Consider the following 18,710-nt stretch of genomic DNA (forward strand, 5'->3'; position numbering starts at 1 on the left):
TTCAGCTTCCCACAACAGAGACTGGGGCTTCATCCTTGAGTTATTAGTATTCCTTACATCTCATATCCAATCATGTGCCAGGTTTGGCTAATTTTCTCTTCCATACTTTGCCTTGCAAGACTTTATATTATCAAGCCCCTGGCCACTGACACCTCAGTTGCACAGGCTACCTGTATTTCTCAAAATTGCTCTGCAGGCTCTTGGCTCAGAGCCTTTGAACTCACTTTTCCATCTGCCTGGAACTCCATTTTTCCACACGTTCTAGTGAATTGCTGCCTTTTTCCCTTCCTCTGCTCAAATGCAACAGTAGCTCCATTTTTTCCTCTATTTCTTTATTCTGAATTATTTTTCTTCATGAAACAACTGATTGTTCATCATAGCAACGAGTCACAGTCAAAACCAGTATTAAACTTGTTTAATCAGTGATTGATTACAAAAGTACACACATGTATGAAAAAAAATTCAGTAACATTCCCTGCAGTCCAATTTTGTAAAATCAAGTAATCAGCCGCAGCTTTAGTCCAGTGAACATTTCTGAGAGTCTGCCAGTCAGAAACAGTCTTACTCTGATAAACACATTTCTATAGTTAAAGTTAACACTCCAGCTTCTACACTTCACACTTTTCCAAAACCCTATGTAGACTTTCTTTTGCTTATAAACTGTCTTCCAAACTCAGCCCTCCCTTGCATAAGCAAGCAATAAATTAAACATTGTTTTAGACATTGAGTGATAGACTCTTTATCAGGATTTATGATCACCTATGATTACATGATATTTTTGTTATCTGTTGGTTTATTGTCCATCTGTGTTAGAACATAAGCTCCAAGATGACAGGCACCTTGTTGCATTGTTCCTTGCTGAAAATTCATGCTGACATAGATGCCCAGTACATAATAACAACGTCATAAATATTTGTTGAATGCATCCATCTTTAGAGTAGGAATATCTGCCACTTAGCATAATATCCCCACTGCCTAATATATTGCCTAGTATATAGAAGCAATTCTGTAAAATATTAGTTATATAAGTAAATGAATACATTCGTTGACCATGCATATTTTAAAGTATTTTTTAGGGATATCCTTGAAGTAAACCCATGATTATTCAGAAATCTGTGCATCCATATACATAGGTCTTTTTTAAAAAAGATTTTATTTGTTTATTCATGAGAGACACAGAAAGAGAGGCAGAGACACAGGCAGAGGGAGAAGCAGGCTCCTTGCAAGGAGCCCGATGCATGACTCGATCCTGGAGCCCAGGGATCATGCCCTGAGCCAAAGGCAGACGCTCAACTGCTGAGCCACCCAGGCGTCCTCACATACATAGGTCTTATATATTCATCTCTTTCTTCAGAAATACACTAGCTGAAAAGATGCCCACCTGCCTATTCAACATATCCTTTTGGAAAACTTAAAGGAATGACAAAATCACTATGTTTAAAACTGAATCCAGGATCTTTATCCCCAAACCAGATCCTCTTCTAAATTTCTCTCTGTCAGTAAACGGCAAAAGCCAGAAATCCCCTTTCTTCCTCTAATCTTCAATTTCAACCCAGTATCAAGTTATGGTCATTTTACTCCCTAAATATATTTCTGCTCACTTCTCTCCCTTTACACGAGTGCCACATGTCCAAGCTACCAATAGCTGTCACCCAAACTATTTTTAGTAACCTACTAATTGGTCCATGAGCATCCTTTCCTGCACTCTTCCCAATCTAATCTTTAACCAATTAACTCTTAAGAACGTTCATCAGATACTGATGAGATAGAGTCTAGAATCTTTTAACTGGCGTACTGGCCCTTTTCATCCTCCTCTTGTACCATATTCCCCTTCACTACCTAAACTTTAGTCACTGGCCTTCTTCAAGTCATATGAGATTGTCATGTCTTTCTTCTGCCCCATCACAGAACTTTTTCAAATGTTAACACCTCAGCCAAACACATTCTTCCTTCTGCTCCAGTTATTCTTCACATGTTAATGGTACCATCACTCCCTCACAACCTGACCAAGCCAAATACCTCTGCTGTACTTAGTACCTTGTCTATCTCCTATAAATACTTAAGTTTGACGTCTAACCTTTGTGTGTGCCATTATTGGATTAATAAGTCTTTTTGAACCATAAGCTCCACCAAAGCAGGGGTACCATATTTTTGGCATATAGGAGGGAGTCAGCAAATATTTATTAACTGAATGAATGAATGGGAGGTATTTGAAGCTGGTCACATCTCTCCCAGTACATCTCAGAATAAATGGGGTTGGAGCCTGTGATCTGAGAGTGTAGTGGGGCCAAGGAGAGGTAGTAAAACAGAAAACTGTGATGTACAGAGGACCCTCATTCTAGAGCTGCATGCTGTTTCCTGAAAATTTTACTGAAGAGCCAAGTCTTATTAGTCTCTCATGGACTCATGTTTGTGGGAAAGGAAAAGGCAAAAACAGAGCACAGAAGATATGTAAAGATCAATTTCACATTTAATAAGGGAGAGGAGACAAGATGATCTTAATTTGTTGTGGTGTGCAATTCAGGAGCAAAGTGTTACGGTAGGTTTTTTTTTTTTTTTTTTTAATATAGCCAACTTTGATATAAGTGCTATATCCTAAGAGGCCTTTTATCTTTAGGGAGTCTCTTTTTAGAAGTAGGGGTTTTAAACTTTTCACTAGTTTTAGGAATCATTTAAATATTTTTTAAAATCCAAACGTTTGTCATGTTAAAATATAATATTTATAAGTAACATTTTTCTCCCATTTTGCCGCACGGTAAGAGTGTCGAATGCTGTTGTTGTGACCTTAATTACAAAAATCTTTCACTTTGGAAATCAAAAGTACAAGAAGAATATATAAAAGCCGATCCATCTTTAGGAAGAAAATTTTGGGGAAAAAACAGGGCGCCAGGCAGTCTTCCACATACTGTCTGATTTTCCTTTGTTTTTACTGCATTTTGTTACCCCACCGGGAATTCATATGAAGCATGGTGCCTGACGTGTAATAAGCCCTCAGAAAGTGCCAGCTAATTTTCTCCATTTTATTAGTTAATAAACATCAGCTATAAAAATGCCACTTGCTTTAGCTGGTTATGAATAAATCACACATACATTAGTTAAAATGATGAGGGGGGAAGAGAGGAAACACTGCAGTCCCCTCAACTGTCACCAAGCTCTGCAAAGTAACACATAGGAAACCTGAGAAGTTTGAGACTCTAGGACCGATCTCCTGATGCATGGCTAGCACACAGCAGAGCTAGGCTCAAGACAATGTCTGTCACACGCAGGACTGCCATTTGCTTCTGTGACTGCATTGTTCCAATACTCAGGTCATACTAGTGACACTGAAAGAATGGATGGGACCACCAGAAGAAAGATTGGGTGGGATTTTGAAGCATGGTTATTTTTTGGTGGTCAATGCTTGAACGATTCTGTTCCACCAGTCAATCTTTTATGGTTTGCTGAAGCATGCCAATGGAGGGGGCTCTCAGAAAACGTGCTTCTTTCCCCCTTTCCATCTTATACAACCGAAAGCCCTGATCCCAGAACCCCGGACTAAATTGCTATTTGTGGGCTATCTTGGGAACTCAACGGACATATATAGGGTTATTTCTAAATGAGAGGTTCCCAATTCCAAATGATTAACTTAGGCTTGGAACACATTTCCATCACTAAGCAGGGGATTGCCTGGAGTTTCTCTGAACACCTTTATAAGTGGATAGAAATTTGGGTAGTATTTGTATCATTCTAAATTAGAGTCCAAATGGTTACATGGTGCTTTGTTTAAAACAAATCTGTTTCCTCATTTTGAAAAGGGAAGAACTATCATCATTCCTAACAAAGAATTCTGAAAATTTCTTCTTATGTGGGTGGGCTTTGGACATGAGTAGATAACTAGGTGTAGTTACCTAGGGGACTCTGAAAACGTTAAAGCATAAGGCATTAATTAATTGAATTGACCGTATGCCCTGACTTCTGTATTTGCCTCATGTGTTAAGTTTTTATTTGTTTTTATTTGCTTATTTTTAAGTCCTGGAATAGTGCATTTTTCAGAGCCCCAGATCCCTTTCTTGACTGAACTTTCACTATAAATAGATAAAGTTCCTGTTCTATACCACTGCTTTTACTAACTTAGAAGTCTATTTATATACTTACTTAAATCTCTGGTGTGCCTTTGTGTTTACAGCATACTTTGGTTTGTAAATATTAGCTTCTTTATGGAAATATTAGTTCCTTACCACTAGAACAAATTGATTTCATCTATCTTCCTCCTCATCTTTAAGTATATTATTTATCCAGGTTTTCTGATATAAAGTGAAAATCTCACTACAATAAGATTAATAAATAATGTCAAAAGATTAGTCATGAAATAATGTTTTAGAAATCCAGGCCTTTTGATTAGTAACCAGCCTTAGTGCCAGAAAAACTTCAAAGTGCTCTCTAAACATTGAATTTTCATCAGTGATGCTGCCAGTCTTAGTTCTCATCTTTCATGCTTACCCATGCAATAACTTCAAAAGGATTAAAAAGAAAGAATGACAATCTCTCAAAGCAGCCCTGTACTCGGGCCAGTAATCTTGTCTTTAGCTATCACGCATTTACAACCAGATAATTGCTTCATTACATTAAGCTTTAATAAATATAATAATTAACATTTGTTAGCAAAAAAGCAAATATGCAAGCCATTTAGAAATGAAATCCAGAGCCCAAGGGATTTCTAGAAGAAAATGAAAAAGAGTTAGACAGCGTCAAATATAGACATCTTCAAAGGGAAAGAGATCACTTAAAGTTTCCTTTACTTACTGAAATAGTTTCTTGCAAACTTTATTGTTTTTGTCATCTTGCTTATTATAATCCAGCCAGTGAATGTTCAAAGAACATAAAATCCTACAAATAAATAAACTGAATATGAGTGAATTCACAAAAATGCAACAATTAAGATCAGGAGTCTCACAGGGAAGCTTTGATTGTATAAAGCAATCATGATGCCCACTGGTTGTTCCAACAACATGCAATTTATCAGTAGGAGGAAAATCAAAAAGGTTTAAGTTTGATGACACTTACACGTCTAGTTTTCAGAATGCAAGTTACTTGAAAATCTTATCTGAATCAGCAGAGTATCATCCGTCAAAACTTTGGGTGATCAAGACAGTGCACGCTTCGATTGCAGGGCATTCTGTGTCATGCAGGACATTGTAATAAACACTGATTTTTGAACAAGTATTACATACATCATCATGGACTCTGTAGGTAGTAATGAGGTAGTCATCTCAGGAAGTACTGAAAGCTATATCACAGGAGTCTGACAAGGGGTAGTTAGAGATGTAGGCTGTGGAATGGTAGGGTCAAACTAGAGGAAAACCAACATTAGGTAGTGTTTGTGAATTTTGCTGTTTGGATCAGGGAGCAGCTTTCTGAAGGTCTCTTTCTCAGTACAAGGTAACAAAATAGAGACAGCATTTAAAACATAAAAACATAATTCTTCCCATCAAATTATATTTAGAAATAAGTGACTTATCTTGGTAATGCATGTTGAAATTGTTTTAAAAGCTATATTGGCCAAAAAAAAGGAAAAAAGAAATAGATGGGAACGTTAGATATTCTCAGTGAGTATATTTCTCCCTCAGACAATGGAGTTAAAAAGTTATCTATTCAGATGATTGGGGTATTATCTGGATCAGTGCTTCTCCAATTTATAGTACACAGTGAATTGTTTACAGTAAATTTTTACTGATTATAAGTGGGTAGGCTGGATTAAAGATGATCTGTTTTTTAATATAAACACTAAATGTGGAGCTTAATCAGAAAGGCTAAATTAAAATTTTGAGGAAAGGTTTTGTGTGTGTGTGTGTGTGTGTGTGTGTGTGTCTATGTGTGTTTGTACATGTGCATGTTTGGAGGGATTGGTGTTGAAATGCTGAACGATCAAAAATGGGAAAGGCGAGCAGGAAGTGGGAAATTAAAAGCTCTATCAAGTGGATAGAGGATAATAAGCAATGGAAGCAATATTAGGTCATAGGCAAGATTGACCGGAATTGGTTAGATTTATAGATGCAAATGGGAATTAAAGGTGACTGCTTAGTAAGTATAAAAACCTAGTGCTGTACATATATGAATTCTACCTCTTACCAATGATAGGGAACCAATAACTTAAATTCCTGGAAAAAATATATTCTGTATTAGACCCTAAGTACCTATCAGTAATGTCACTAGGGAATTATTTTTAGTTCATCTACTTCCCAAGTGTCTTTAGAAAAAAACAAATAGAGAGAGCAGCACACATTGATAGAACCATAAGATTTAGGATCCTAAAATTCCGAAGGACAATAATATATGAGAGGAAGAATGCATGGTTATTTTACAATTCCATGAATTTTTGTGAAAGCACTGACAATGCTAAACAATGAGGTAGAGATTAGAGGAAAAATAAGGAACAGGAGACGGCCAAGCATTTGGCACAGGTGTTACTTGACTTCTGTTCTCCTATCACCAATCTCCACACCAAGAAGAAAATATTTCTAATGAAATTATACGTTGGGAAAAAAGGACAAAGACTTAATACCTTTGTAATAATGGATACCTGTTAACTCATCCCTGTGAATCCATGTATCCATGTTCATACTGGAAGGGCAAGACTGTACTTTCCACATTCTGAATGTTACTTAGTTCATTGTTAAATGATGAAACAATTCTAACTTTATCCAGGATAAAGTGACATTTACAGATTTTTTAATGAAAGAAAAAATAAGCCAAAAATCTAAATTGAAAGTGAAAGGGAAGGGTAACTAAGGTTTCAAAGAAGTGATGAGTAGGATGTTGACAGGGCACCCATTCTTGAGGAAGAAGGTAGGAGAGCCAGTGGAGAGCGTTGCCGGCTCCTAAATTCTGGCTTCTGAAGAGTTGGTGGTCCCAAAGTAGCCTTCTCCGCATAAACCTCCTTGGGGTAAATGCAGTGCTGTGTAGATGTAGTGAAACGCCGGGACACCTGCACCCCAATGTTCATAGCAGCAATGTCCACAATAGCCAAACTGTGGAAGGAGCCTCGGTGTCCTTCGACAGATGAATCGATAAAGAAGATGTGGTACATATATATAATGGGATAATACTCAGCCATCAGAAGGATGGATACCTACCATTTGCTTCAACATGGATGGAACTGAGGGTATTATGCTGAGTGAAATAAGTCAATTGGAGAAGGACAATCATCATATGGGTTCACTTGTATGTGGAATATAAGAAATAGTGAAGGGGACTCTAAGGGAAGTAGGGGAAACTGAGTGGGGCAAATTAGAGAGAGAGACAAACCATGAGAGACCCCTAACTCTGGGAAACAAACAAAATGTTGCAGAAGGGGAGGTGGGCAGGGGAGTTGGGGTAACTGGGTGACTGGCACTGAGGAGGGCACCTGATGGGATGACACTGGGTGTTATACTCTATGTTGGCAAAGTGAACCTCAATAAAAACAAATGAAAAAAAAAAAACCAAAAAGAAAATGCAGTGCTGTGTAAAATGAGATTGGCACCACAGTAATTAACAAGAAAAGGGAAACAAATCACTCACACTCTTTAAGACCAGACTTACAAAGAGAAAACAAGCACCAATCATCGCTGCTTTGACAGTCACATCTAGATCTGCGGGAACATGAATTCCAAAGTTGTCAGCATTGGTAAAGACATCATTCACAAATCCTGACCAGTACTTCGAAATCTTCCCGATTGTGAGCTTTTCGTTAATGGTCTTCACCTGTGAAAAGAAAATAAGCGATGTTAAATCTGAAGGTGAAACAAATGGTTTTATGTATCTTGGCATATTTGCTTCAAGAGAGACACAAATTATTTTATTCCTCATCTGTGACAATTCCGTGTCATTCATTCCTTTATATATAAGCATAAGTTTGTAGATTTAACTTTAGAGTTCAGAAATGTTGCTTCGCTGACAGTTATCTAATCCATGTTATTTTTTTTTTTTTTTGCTTTGGTATGCAGATTGAGAATATAATAGCAATAAATAATTAGGGCCCGGCTACCACCAGATGGCAGCAGGTACATAGTCTCAATTACATGGTCTAACTTTGAAGGTAATTTCATTACCTGAGGTCCAGATTTTAAACCTTAATTCTTCAGTAGGAAAAAAAAAAAGAAAGAAAAGAATAGAAAAAAGAAAATCTTTTTGATAAAGATTTTAGAAAATTTTTTTGGAAGAAATTAATTTCTAGGTACATTGTAAACTTTTTCATTGTTATTGCTAACATATTATGATTACTAAAATATTTAAATATTATCAGTCATTTCTTAATCTCATTTTTATATTATGCTTAAATATTTATTAGGTCATTCCTCTGTAACTAACCCTAAGTCCTATTTTTCAGTAAAAAAAAAAAAATCCTCTGGGCAAATGTGCCACCCAGGAAATTCAGACTAATTTGACATCAAAAATCTGTAGTCCTTCTCAGCTCGTAGGAGTCTACAAGTCAATTTTATCAACTATTTTGCTTGCCCTGTTTCTCATTCAAAGGCTGACAGTGATTCAATATAAACTTTCACTTTCTGTATGGCAGGAGAAGATAGAAAATGGAGAAAGTTACTTAGGACATTCATTCCCACAAATACTAAAACCTCCTTTTTTAAAGATTTATTTATTCAAGAGAAAGAGGGTGACAGTGAGACAGAGCAGGAGCAGGGGGAGGGGCAGAGGAAGAGGAAGAGAGTGAAGCCAACTACCCACTGAGCAGGGAGCCTGAGGCAGGCCTGGATCCCAACATCCTGGGGTCAGGGCCTGAGCTGAAGGCAGACACTTACTCGACTAAGCCACCCAGGCACCCCAATACTGAAACTTTTAAGTGTCAATCATAAGGCATATTTGTATCCTTTAGGTTCTTTCTTTCTTTTTTTCTTTCTTTCTTTCTTTCTTTTTCTTTCTTTCTTTTTTTTTTTTTTTTTTTTATTTGAGAGAGAGAGTGAGAGCGCACCCATGCACACACAAATAGGAGAAGGGGCAGAGGGAATGAGGGAGAGACAAGCAGACTCTCCACCCAGCAGGAACTTATCCTATAGTCTTAGGAAAGCCATGCTGAGTTATTTTGGAGTAGAGCAAAGTTAGAACAGCTTCCTTTGCAAAATTTACATTGTAGTCTGGGTGAATAGTCTTCCCTGAAGTCCCTCAAACTGAATGTCCTGGGTGGGATATACATGAATGTATAGAAAATGAAGGAATGAATAACAAATTTACACTTTAGATTGGATCTCCTTTGCCTAAAATATATTTCTAGGAAAGGCTGTTAAGATAATTTATATTCTTACAATTGAATTTACAACTACCTATATTGCTTTTTAACATTGAATTTACACAAATATGTTCATGTAGGTATAGCTTATTTTACAAAATGAAATTAGCAAGTCTTCTGGTCATTGCTTCTAAATTAGTGATATTTTAATGGACTGTGCTTCTTAGATGAGATCTGAACTAAGATATGTAACCACCAGAGCTATAGGAAAGAAGATATAATTTAGGGTGATTCTAAACTATATTTGCTTTGTACCATGGGTGCTGTAATTCCATATAAACCAAAAATTTTAGGGGCGCTTGGGTGGCTCAGTGGTTCAGTGTCTGCCTTCGCCTCAGGGTGTGATCCCAGGGTCCTGTGAATGGTCAATCTGATAGATGGAATCCCACATCAGGCTCCTTGCAGGGAGCCTACTTCTCCCTCTGCCTCTCTCTCTCTCTGTGTCCCATGAATAAATAAATAAAATCTTTAAAAAAAAATTTCAGTATGTCTTTTAAAAAGAATTCTTGAACTTGATATCTCTGTGAAATTATGAGTTGTTATTGGCATGTACAATATGGGTTTACTACGTTATTTCATAAATATATTATCTTCTAAGTTTATTTCAGAGTTATTTCATGATTTGAATATTTTAAAACTGAAAAATCAGGACCTAAGTGAAAACTCTTCATTCTGTCATCCATACCTCAAAATCCACATCACCAAAACAGCCACATGTTGCACAAGGACCAACAATTTTCAAAATATCTTCTTTGTTTGCATTTTGGATCGTGAATTTAGGCAGAAAGGGGTGCCACTTCTGTGCAACATAACCAACTATTGTACCAGGAGGGGCTTGGATTTCTAACTGTAAGAAGAGATAATAATAAAATAAGATTTTTCTAAGGTCACTGGGTTTTAATTTTACAACAATGTCAACTTCTAAACAGTAACTTTCATGAAATTCTTCTGTAATCTACAAAATATTCTAAATATCTGCTTCCAAGGAAACACAGCAGGGGATTTTTTTCTCATATTTTATACAAAGAAATTCACTATTTTGATATATATTTGGCATGACTCACTCAAAGTCCACGTCTTTAATCTTCTTTCCCTAAAGAGAACCTATCCTAGAATTGTTCTCTGAGCCTGGGACACTAGCTTCTTTGCCAGTTTGTTTTGTGTGGCAGTTGGTGGAGGACTGAAGCTGTTTCCCAGGAGGTACTTCAAATCTCCTCCCTCTCTTGTGTTGCCACAACACACATCTATTTTTATCCCTCCCTTACCAATGATTAGTTATTCAGGATTTTTTTCCCTTCAGGCTGTCAACTTCTAGCTTCTCTGTTCAATTAAAAACAAATGCTTCTTGTGCAGGTTCTGTTTTGCATACCAATTTCATTTCTGTTTCACTTCCTCCAAAGTATTATAGACTAGCAATTGCATTTTCAGGCTTCACTTTTAGTATTTTACTCCATTCCCTTCATTCTCTCCATGTGTTTATTTCCCATCATATTGTATTTCAACCTACTTATGCGGTCAAATCCCTTGTGAAATAAGCTAGAGGTGGGCAAGCATAATGAAAATTGTTTGCTTTTAAATCAAACCAACTCCTTATAATCGGTTGACCTTTTATTTTTTTTTAATTTATTAAGTTCATAGTCTCATGTGTATCTCTCTAGCATTCCTGGGTCAACAAAGATGGTTTCAACAAGAGAGCTTAGAATTATATAGACCTGACTTGTCAAATCACTAAGTTGTAGACCTGAAACTAATGTAAAATAGTGTGTCAATTAAACTTAAATTAATTAAAAAAAAAACTAAATAGAAAGAATTATATAGATTTATTCTGGGATCACTTTTCAAATAATTGGTTTGATTTTGACAAAAATTGGTAATGGGTATCAGGATACATCTTATTTTTCACTGGGCTACTATGAAATAAAACATCAATTATCAGAAACCTTCAAATGGATGTTTTATCTTATACTGACTATACCATCTTAGAGCATATTAAATCTCATATGCTCAGTAGGAGGATGAAGTTTCTGGGACTCCGTATATGAGTACTTTCGCCATTTTATCACTTAGCTAGGAAATTGCTTACAGATGTTTGGAGAATTAGCTTTAGTATATAATGCTAGAAACTTCTTCAATTAACCCTATCCATATTAATATTTTTTCCCATTGTGCTAAGTAGAGTACTTACACGTATGTCCTCAATAAAGAAACTTTTTTTTTAAAATGGGGTTTGAATAAAGACAGAGGGTCAAGCCCCATTCATGATAGTTCATGGATGTTTAAGTTACTCCAACCCCTAAGCCCCAGTTTCCTCAATTGCTAAATGTGGAGAGTAAAACCTATTCTTTCTAACTCATAGAGATGTTATGATATCAAAGACATTAAAGTAAGTAAATGTTGCATGTCGACTTAACTGCATTATGCCAATAGAAAGTTATTATTGTAGAGCTATTAGATAATGATGAAAATCTATCATACATTAAAATAATTAAATGACTCCCTTCAGAACAATAACATAGTCTTTGTCAAAGTTTGAAGTTCATCATAAAAAGATGAATGGGTTGTGAAATTCTATACTAAAAATAATACCTCACCAACAGAACACCTCGGAAGAGTTTAGTATTAGTTAGCACTTTCTGATCTTTGCTACTATTAGAAAACACAAAGGGTAGATGTGCTTGATGGTGGAACTCATAGATATTACAATTATATGATTAATACAGAGATTCAGGGAGATGTGTCCTATTTACACAACCCTTTAGCTGTCTACCAATTCATGGAAGCCACTGTAGCTTTTGGTCAGAAAGGAAAACAACAACAACACAACAACAACAACAACAACCAGTGAATCACCAAATCCTTAAGCTTTTCTGATTCTAAAGGAGCAATCTAATAATTCAAACAATTGAAAGGTGAATGGCCTTATGGCTTCAGATCAATGCCATTAATTAAACAAATTATTGCTAATCTTTTCAAACATAGAAAAATAAAAGTACACCCAATGACTAACCTCTTGCAGGTAGCAAGGGCACCAGCAGCTGTTACATCTCAAGGGCCTGTTTACCGTAATCACCTCCCGACCTGAGTTATCTGTGATCTTCAGAGTGCAGGATCGCAGCGTGGAACAGAAAGTACGATTGAAGCAGATGCTTTCCTCCTCTGCAAAGTAAATTCTTTGTCCCAAGCTGTTTTTAATTTCGTATTTGTTGGAGGTCTCTGTGCCAAGTATCACTAAGGGAAGAAAAAAATTCATCAAACAATGCTCTTGCCTAGTATCAAATCTTTAAAGAGGTAGTGTTATTAAAAGAAAATAGTCACTAATTATTAAGTATATGGCATGTTTTTCACCCAAATCTACTTCCATGCTCTAAAATTTGAAGACTAAGCTATGGAAATCAAAGTCAACCAAGAACAGAGCTGTACAATGAGTACATTTTGATTCCAGATATATGCCCTTCTTGATAGATGTAGTTCCACTCTCCAAGTGAAGAAACAAGTCTGTAAAGAATCAAATCCTCAAATAATACTTCTATCATTGCTGTGGAATTTACTGGGACAACTCACAGCATAGTAATGATCTTCTTTAAGATTTATATGGCAGTATACCTACAGCTGCATGCTATCCTGCTATTACAATTTCAACTTATTTTAGATATAATATAGAATATTAAGGACAAAATACTCAAGCAATTTGAATTCAGTTAGTCACCATTGTAAATCTTTGTCAAATAACATACCATCTGATTAATCATTAGTGCAATGATAAAACATCACATTTTGTTCAATGGATTTTTGTTATTTATTTATTTATTTATTTACTTATTGTTTTTGTTTCAAGTTTTATTTAAATTCCAGATAGTTAACATGAAGTGTAATATTAATTTCAGGAGTAGAATGAGTTTTTGTTATTTAGTTTCAACCTTGATTTCCATTTCTGAAATTATTAAGAAAATAAATTATTAACAACCATGGAAATGATAAAATATCTTGTATTATTTTAAGAGAAAAATAATGTTAGATTCCTGATAACAAATTACCAAAGACTTGGAGAGTTTTATGCTCTCAGGTTTATCTACCTCAGACTAACAATTTACTTTCAACGTTTATTTTAAACAGTAGACCTACTGATCTTTTAAATTTTATCCTCAAAACTTAATTTTTTATGAGATATTTAAATATAACACAATTACTGAAGCCTAAAATATTTGTAACAGTTCTAGTTAAGTGTAGAATATAATATACTTACTTCCAAGTAGCTCCACCTGCTGGTGTATAATTATCAGGTCTAACTGTTAAAGAATGACAAAGGAAATAAAAAGTGTTATATCATGGTTTGAAAACCTTTGGAGAGACTACTGTTAACCTGTTCGCCATATGAAATTTGGTGATTTCCATGTTCTCTACCAGGAAAATGGTTGAAAACAACTCACATTTTATTTTTTATTTTTTAAAAATATTTTATTTATTTATTTGACAGAGAGAGAGAGAGAGAGCACAAGCAGGCCGAGCATCAGGCAGGAGAGGGAAAAGTGGGCTCCCTGCAGAACAGGAAGCCCAACGTGGGGCTCGTTTCCAGGACCCTGGGATCATGACTGGAGCCTAAGGTAGGCGCTTAACTGAATGAGCCACTGAGGCACCCATTTTCTCATGAAAAAGATATATTTTTTACTCAAGTACATTTTAAAAAAAATTACAAGAACCCTGAAAATCCCAAGGCCGAATTGCCCAGAATAAGAATAGGAATTGTTGGTTAACTTTGTGTTCTTTCTGTGATAAAGGGAAAAATGAGTGACTCTTAGAAACAATACTTGGAGAAGATTTTTTAAACAGTCTTTGAATAATAATGCCTACAAAGTTTTAAAACTCACTTTTTAAAGCAATGATTTGAATGCCTGGCCTCTCCTTTCCAACCTTCCTAACTTCTCTTTCACTCTCAACTCAATCCTCACAGTGATAAAATGTCTTTGTGAAAGCTGAGAGAGGTTATTCTACAAATTGTTCTCTCACGGCTTCCTTTGGACTAGACAAAAAAACAGCCAGAAATCCTACTGATGCCAACAAAATTCCATTTAAGCAGAATAAGTTTTGCCACTAACAGCTGACATGATAAAATTTGCTTTATATCATTAGAAATGAAGTTAATTTATAGAGATAAAGTACCCATAGATAAGAAAAGACTATATTAAAAAAGTGTACAATGCAAATTTTTAAAGGAAATAGTAAAATATATTCTTAGAATGATTTTTTTTCACTAAGGTAAATTCATGAACCTTGAAGACCACTGTCTTTTCCAACACTTCATTTTCTATTTTGCCTCTTAATTTCTTAACTGTAGTCCTCCTTCATTAATAAACTTACTGGTAACAAACTGAAATGTTAGCAATATTGGGTATTGATTGGGCATCACAAACCTGGAAAATTTGAAGTTACATTATTTCCTACATTCTCCTTGCTTATCCTGAGATGCCAGTAAAACTAATGTCACATCCTCTATTTAAATCTTATTATTGGTAAGAGAGTGCATGTGGCTTCTTTTTTTTTAAGGTTCACAGAAAGTATTTTCCATAAATAATTAGTGATTTAAGATATTCTAAAACCTATTCCAACAATAATGGAAATTTTTAAAATATTAGAATCAGTCTTTTGTCGTGTCCTATTGTTAGTTCTGTTCTCTTTTGAGGAAAATGGAGGATGAAGAGAAGCGAGAAGTCCCAAAGGATATCTGCCATTATCTAGCTGTGGTTCCCTTCGTGGTAACTAGGGGCAGAGAAGAACTATGAGGGCAAGACTGAGGTTGGAGTCTGGGAACTTAATGTTAGTGCTACAGATCAAGTTTTAGTCTTGAAATTTAGAGACTGTCATTTGAAATCCATTCCATGTTGGAAAGGGAAGTTGTAATCCTCTGCTTTCTAACAATAGCAGATGTTTATTAGTGGCTAACATGAGGTAGTCACTGGGGTAGATATTTTGACATAATGTTTGATTTAATCCTCCCCAAAACTCAGAGGGTAGACATCGTTACATTGTGAAGAAACAATCCCAGAGACATAAAGTAGTTTGCCTGGGATTGCAGAGTTTGTCAATGGGCAGGCTGGGATTTTAAACCCAGATCGGACTACCTGCAACCAATTCTGACCTGGGTTCTACTCTCTTGTATTGGCATCGCTAAACTAATCTTACGAACTGGGATAAACAATTCTTAAAGTGATACTGTGGAACTTCTGAGTAGCTTTTCTTCCTATTTTCTCTCCCCCTTATACACACCCCAACCTCTGTGATAATATTTGATTTGATCTATCTCTGTGGGCAAACCCCTTGGATTTGAGGGTCTTGTTTGGTTCTTGCAGTTTCCATTAAGTAGTCCTGGGCCACTTATAAACTATGGTCCAAAGGAGCCCCTTCCACCCTTTGCTATTAATTGAGGGGCTAGGAATTGTTGGAAACTTTAAACATATCAGATCATATAATCAGGTGTTAGGGCAAGTAAAGCACTCAAGTGTGAAAACCATAGAATGGAAATCTAATGACAGCTTTGGATATATAGCTTAAGAATAAATTCTCAGGTATAACTTATCAGGTTTACAGATATCAGTGATTGCATTTAATATATGTACTTCAAAATATATTTGATCTATGCATATATCTTTGTAGACTTGAACTCACTACTCTTACCTCTGGGTGACTAAATTATAATTATCCTTTGACACTAATAGGATAAAATGATATTGACTATAATGAACATGTTAATCCAGAGAGAAAAATCTAGTTTATTCTTAGGTTTAGCTCTACATGAACAACCTAAATGTATACGCACACACATCCATATATGTATATTGCACAGGCAAATATATGCACATATCCACATATGTATACATATGCATATATGCATTTACATGTTACATAACTGAACATTTTCAAATTGTTAATGGGAACAAGATTTTCACTAGTCATTGGATGGACTTGATTAAAGGAGAATAGATGAATTTTTAAATTTTTACTTTGACTTTTTTAATTTAGAAGGATTTTCTGTATTTTGTATATTTTCCTGTTTATTGAAGAATGTACTATTTTCAAATGTTCATGATTTTATTTAATTCTTATAGTTTTTAGGGAAAAAATTAAAACATAAAAATGCACTTTATGCTTATCTCCTACAGACTTGTGGTATAAGACATTTAAAATGCTCGTTTATCCTGCTATAAGTACACTGCTTTAGAGCAAGCAAGTGTTCTTTCAGTCTATGGTGAATAAATTACCTTTCCCTTTGAAGTAAAAGAGTCACAAATTTGTGGCATATTTTTATTTTTCTGAAAGAGATTACCAAAGGTATATGTCTGGAAAATTGGCTTCATTTTAGAACTGAAGCCAGTCGGTTCATATCTCTATTTATGGAATGCAAAACAAAAAATGTATTCACGTCAAGCATCTGGCTCCGGGTGTGTCATCATTCATGGATGGAAGAAGAATATGTGATGACCATATGTGATCATCAAACCTCAGCCCTCTGGCACTGGTATATCACTTTTATACTTGGCAAAACCTTGTCTGACAACATTCCCAAACAGCTTGCAGCAGTTAATCAACTCTAGTCAGCTATTACAGCTGATCCTTTCTGCAGATGGAAGATGGTAGGTTAGCTTTTCCAGCTCTTTTACATATCTCCCTGAGCTCGCCAGTCTCTGAAGTATATTTGTCTGCCAGTGGGTTTCTGGAGAAGGCATCTGCCATTATAAACATTTTCCCAGGAACATATGCTGCATGCAGCTTAAACCCTATCAGGCATAACAGAAAATCTCTTGTACCTTAAGGGAATTAACACAGAGATTTGATTTTGATAAAGGAGATAGACTTTATAGTTTGAAAGAATGCCAAACAAGCTGCAAATTGCAGCAGATGTGCTGACATCTCAATATTAGTGTATTTCTAATCTTTTGCAGGATAAAATACAAAAGCAACAACTATGTTATATATATGTATTTTATATATATATATTTGTTATATATGTATTTATATATATATATATATATTTGCTCTTTATGTGCCACATGGTTCAGATGATATTTCTTGATTGATTTATTATAAGGCTTGAATCACAGCTCACCCTCCAATGACTATATCTAATACCAATATGATCTTTTAAGCAAATCAGCTTGGAGATGCAACTATCAAAGACAATGAGGTTGACTTGGTACCTTGCTTTCCCTTGGATTTATAGCTACCTTTTGAGATTCAGTTGAAGACGCTGAATTCTCAGATCATTACGGAAGTCTCTCCTGAGTACTTAGATCCTTAACAACCTCTCTCTCCTCTATGCACCTGCACACATTACAGTTGTGTGTTTATCTGGCTTTGGTACATAGCCTTGCACTGTTTGTCAACATTTTTTGCATGCCAATTAAGTTGCAGAATGTTTGGGTTAGAGGGACTAGGTTTTATGCTTGTTATATGTCTTAATGATAGTGAGTACTCAATAAATATCCTTTAATTAAATAGCTGTAGGTGACTAGACATGTTAGACAATTCCTTGAGGATGCATTTGCTTGTATCTTGAGCAATGAGCAGAAGGAGGATAAATGTGCTAAACAGCTCCATCAAAAATGTTTAGTGTCATACTCTGCCAAATAAATAAGGAAAATAGAAGTGGGAATAAAAGAGAACAAGTTTCTTTCCAAATAATAGAGATTTTTTTTATCATAATTTCATGATTTACAGTGCTTTTCTCACTTCAATAAGTGGTTTGCTGAAGTCCTTCAACCTTGGTTGAAAAGCAAGAAACCAAATCTGTATTCATTTTAAGGGGCGAGCGTGTGTAGAAATAGAGAGATAAAAACACCTGACTTAAATATTCTAGACCAGGAGGGAGACTGCCTGGCAGAGGGAGAGCTGGCTGCCACACTTGGTTCCCTGGGTTGGGAAGTGAGATGTGAAAGCTGCGGTCAGGGTCTGGAGCTCCAGGAAGAAAGCCAGGCAAGTCTCTACTTCTTTGGTTCTGTGCATCTGAAAGAGAATGAAAATCTCAGCCCATATTTAAATTTAGGCCGTTTCATTGAGTTTTTCTCACGGTATTTGTTACGCCTGAATTCAGAGGGTCAATGATCTCCTGCATTTTCCCTATTGCCATCCCTTAACCCTAAGCCAGAGAATAAGGAAGGCAAAAGATGGCTAGTAGTAGTTGTGAGAAGATGGATAATTGGGCAAGAAAAATGATTCCATAAATATATTTTCTGAAGGCAAGTAAACTCCTGTTCAAAGAGCTAAAAAATGACAAACTCCAAAAGGAAAAGAAATAGTAAAAGGAACTAGATATTCTTTTCTCATAAAAGGATAAACTTAGACATCAGTTTTGAGTCATAATTATGCTTTTCAAGGCATATTCTCCCTTCCTCAAATATTATGAAGGTACCTTGTATTGGCTGAGGATATTTTGTCTCTTTTTATCAGTCCTACTGCT

The 18,710-nt window shown here is 35.7% G+C and overlaps 1 protein-coding gene across 1 annotated transcript in view; it reads right to left on the reverse strand.

Moving 5' to 3' along the window:
* Positions 1-441: 441 nt before the first annotated feature.
* PLSCR5 (phospholipid scramblase family member 5) overlaps positions 442-18,710 on the reverse strand; it is a 28,674-nt gene continuing 10,405 nt past the window's right edge. Inside the window, exons 3-9 of the mRNA XM_041733703.1 lie at positions 18,093-18,256; positions 13,506-13,548; positions 12,270-12,490; positions 9,948-10,109; positions 7,561-7,722; positions 4,783-4,866; positions 442-4,696 (exon numbers count right to left, since the gene is read on the reverse strand). Coding sequence (XP_041589637.1) covers positions 4,828-4,866; positions 7,561-7,722; positions 9,948-10,109; positions 12,270-12,490; positions 13,506-13,548; positions 18,093-18,256 — 791 coding nt within the window. The 3' untranslated portion in view covers positions 442-4,696; positions 4,783-4,827. The remainder of the gene's footprint in view (positions 4,697-4,782; positions 4,867-7,560; positions 7,723-9,947; positions 10,110-12,269; positions 12,491-13,505; positions 13,549-18,092; positions 18,257-18,710) is intronic.

Source organism: Vulpes lagopus, chromosome 19, assembly GCF_018345385.1.
Source record: "Vulpes lagopus strain Blue_001 chromosome 19, ASM1834538v1, whole genome shotgun sequence".
In the NCBI taxonomy this organism is placed as follows: domain Eukaryota; kingdom Metazoa; phylum Chordata; class Mammalia; order Carnivora; family Canidae; genus Vulpes; species Vulpes lagopus.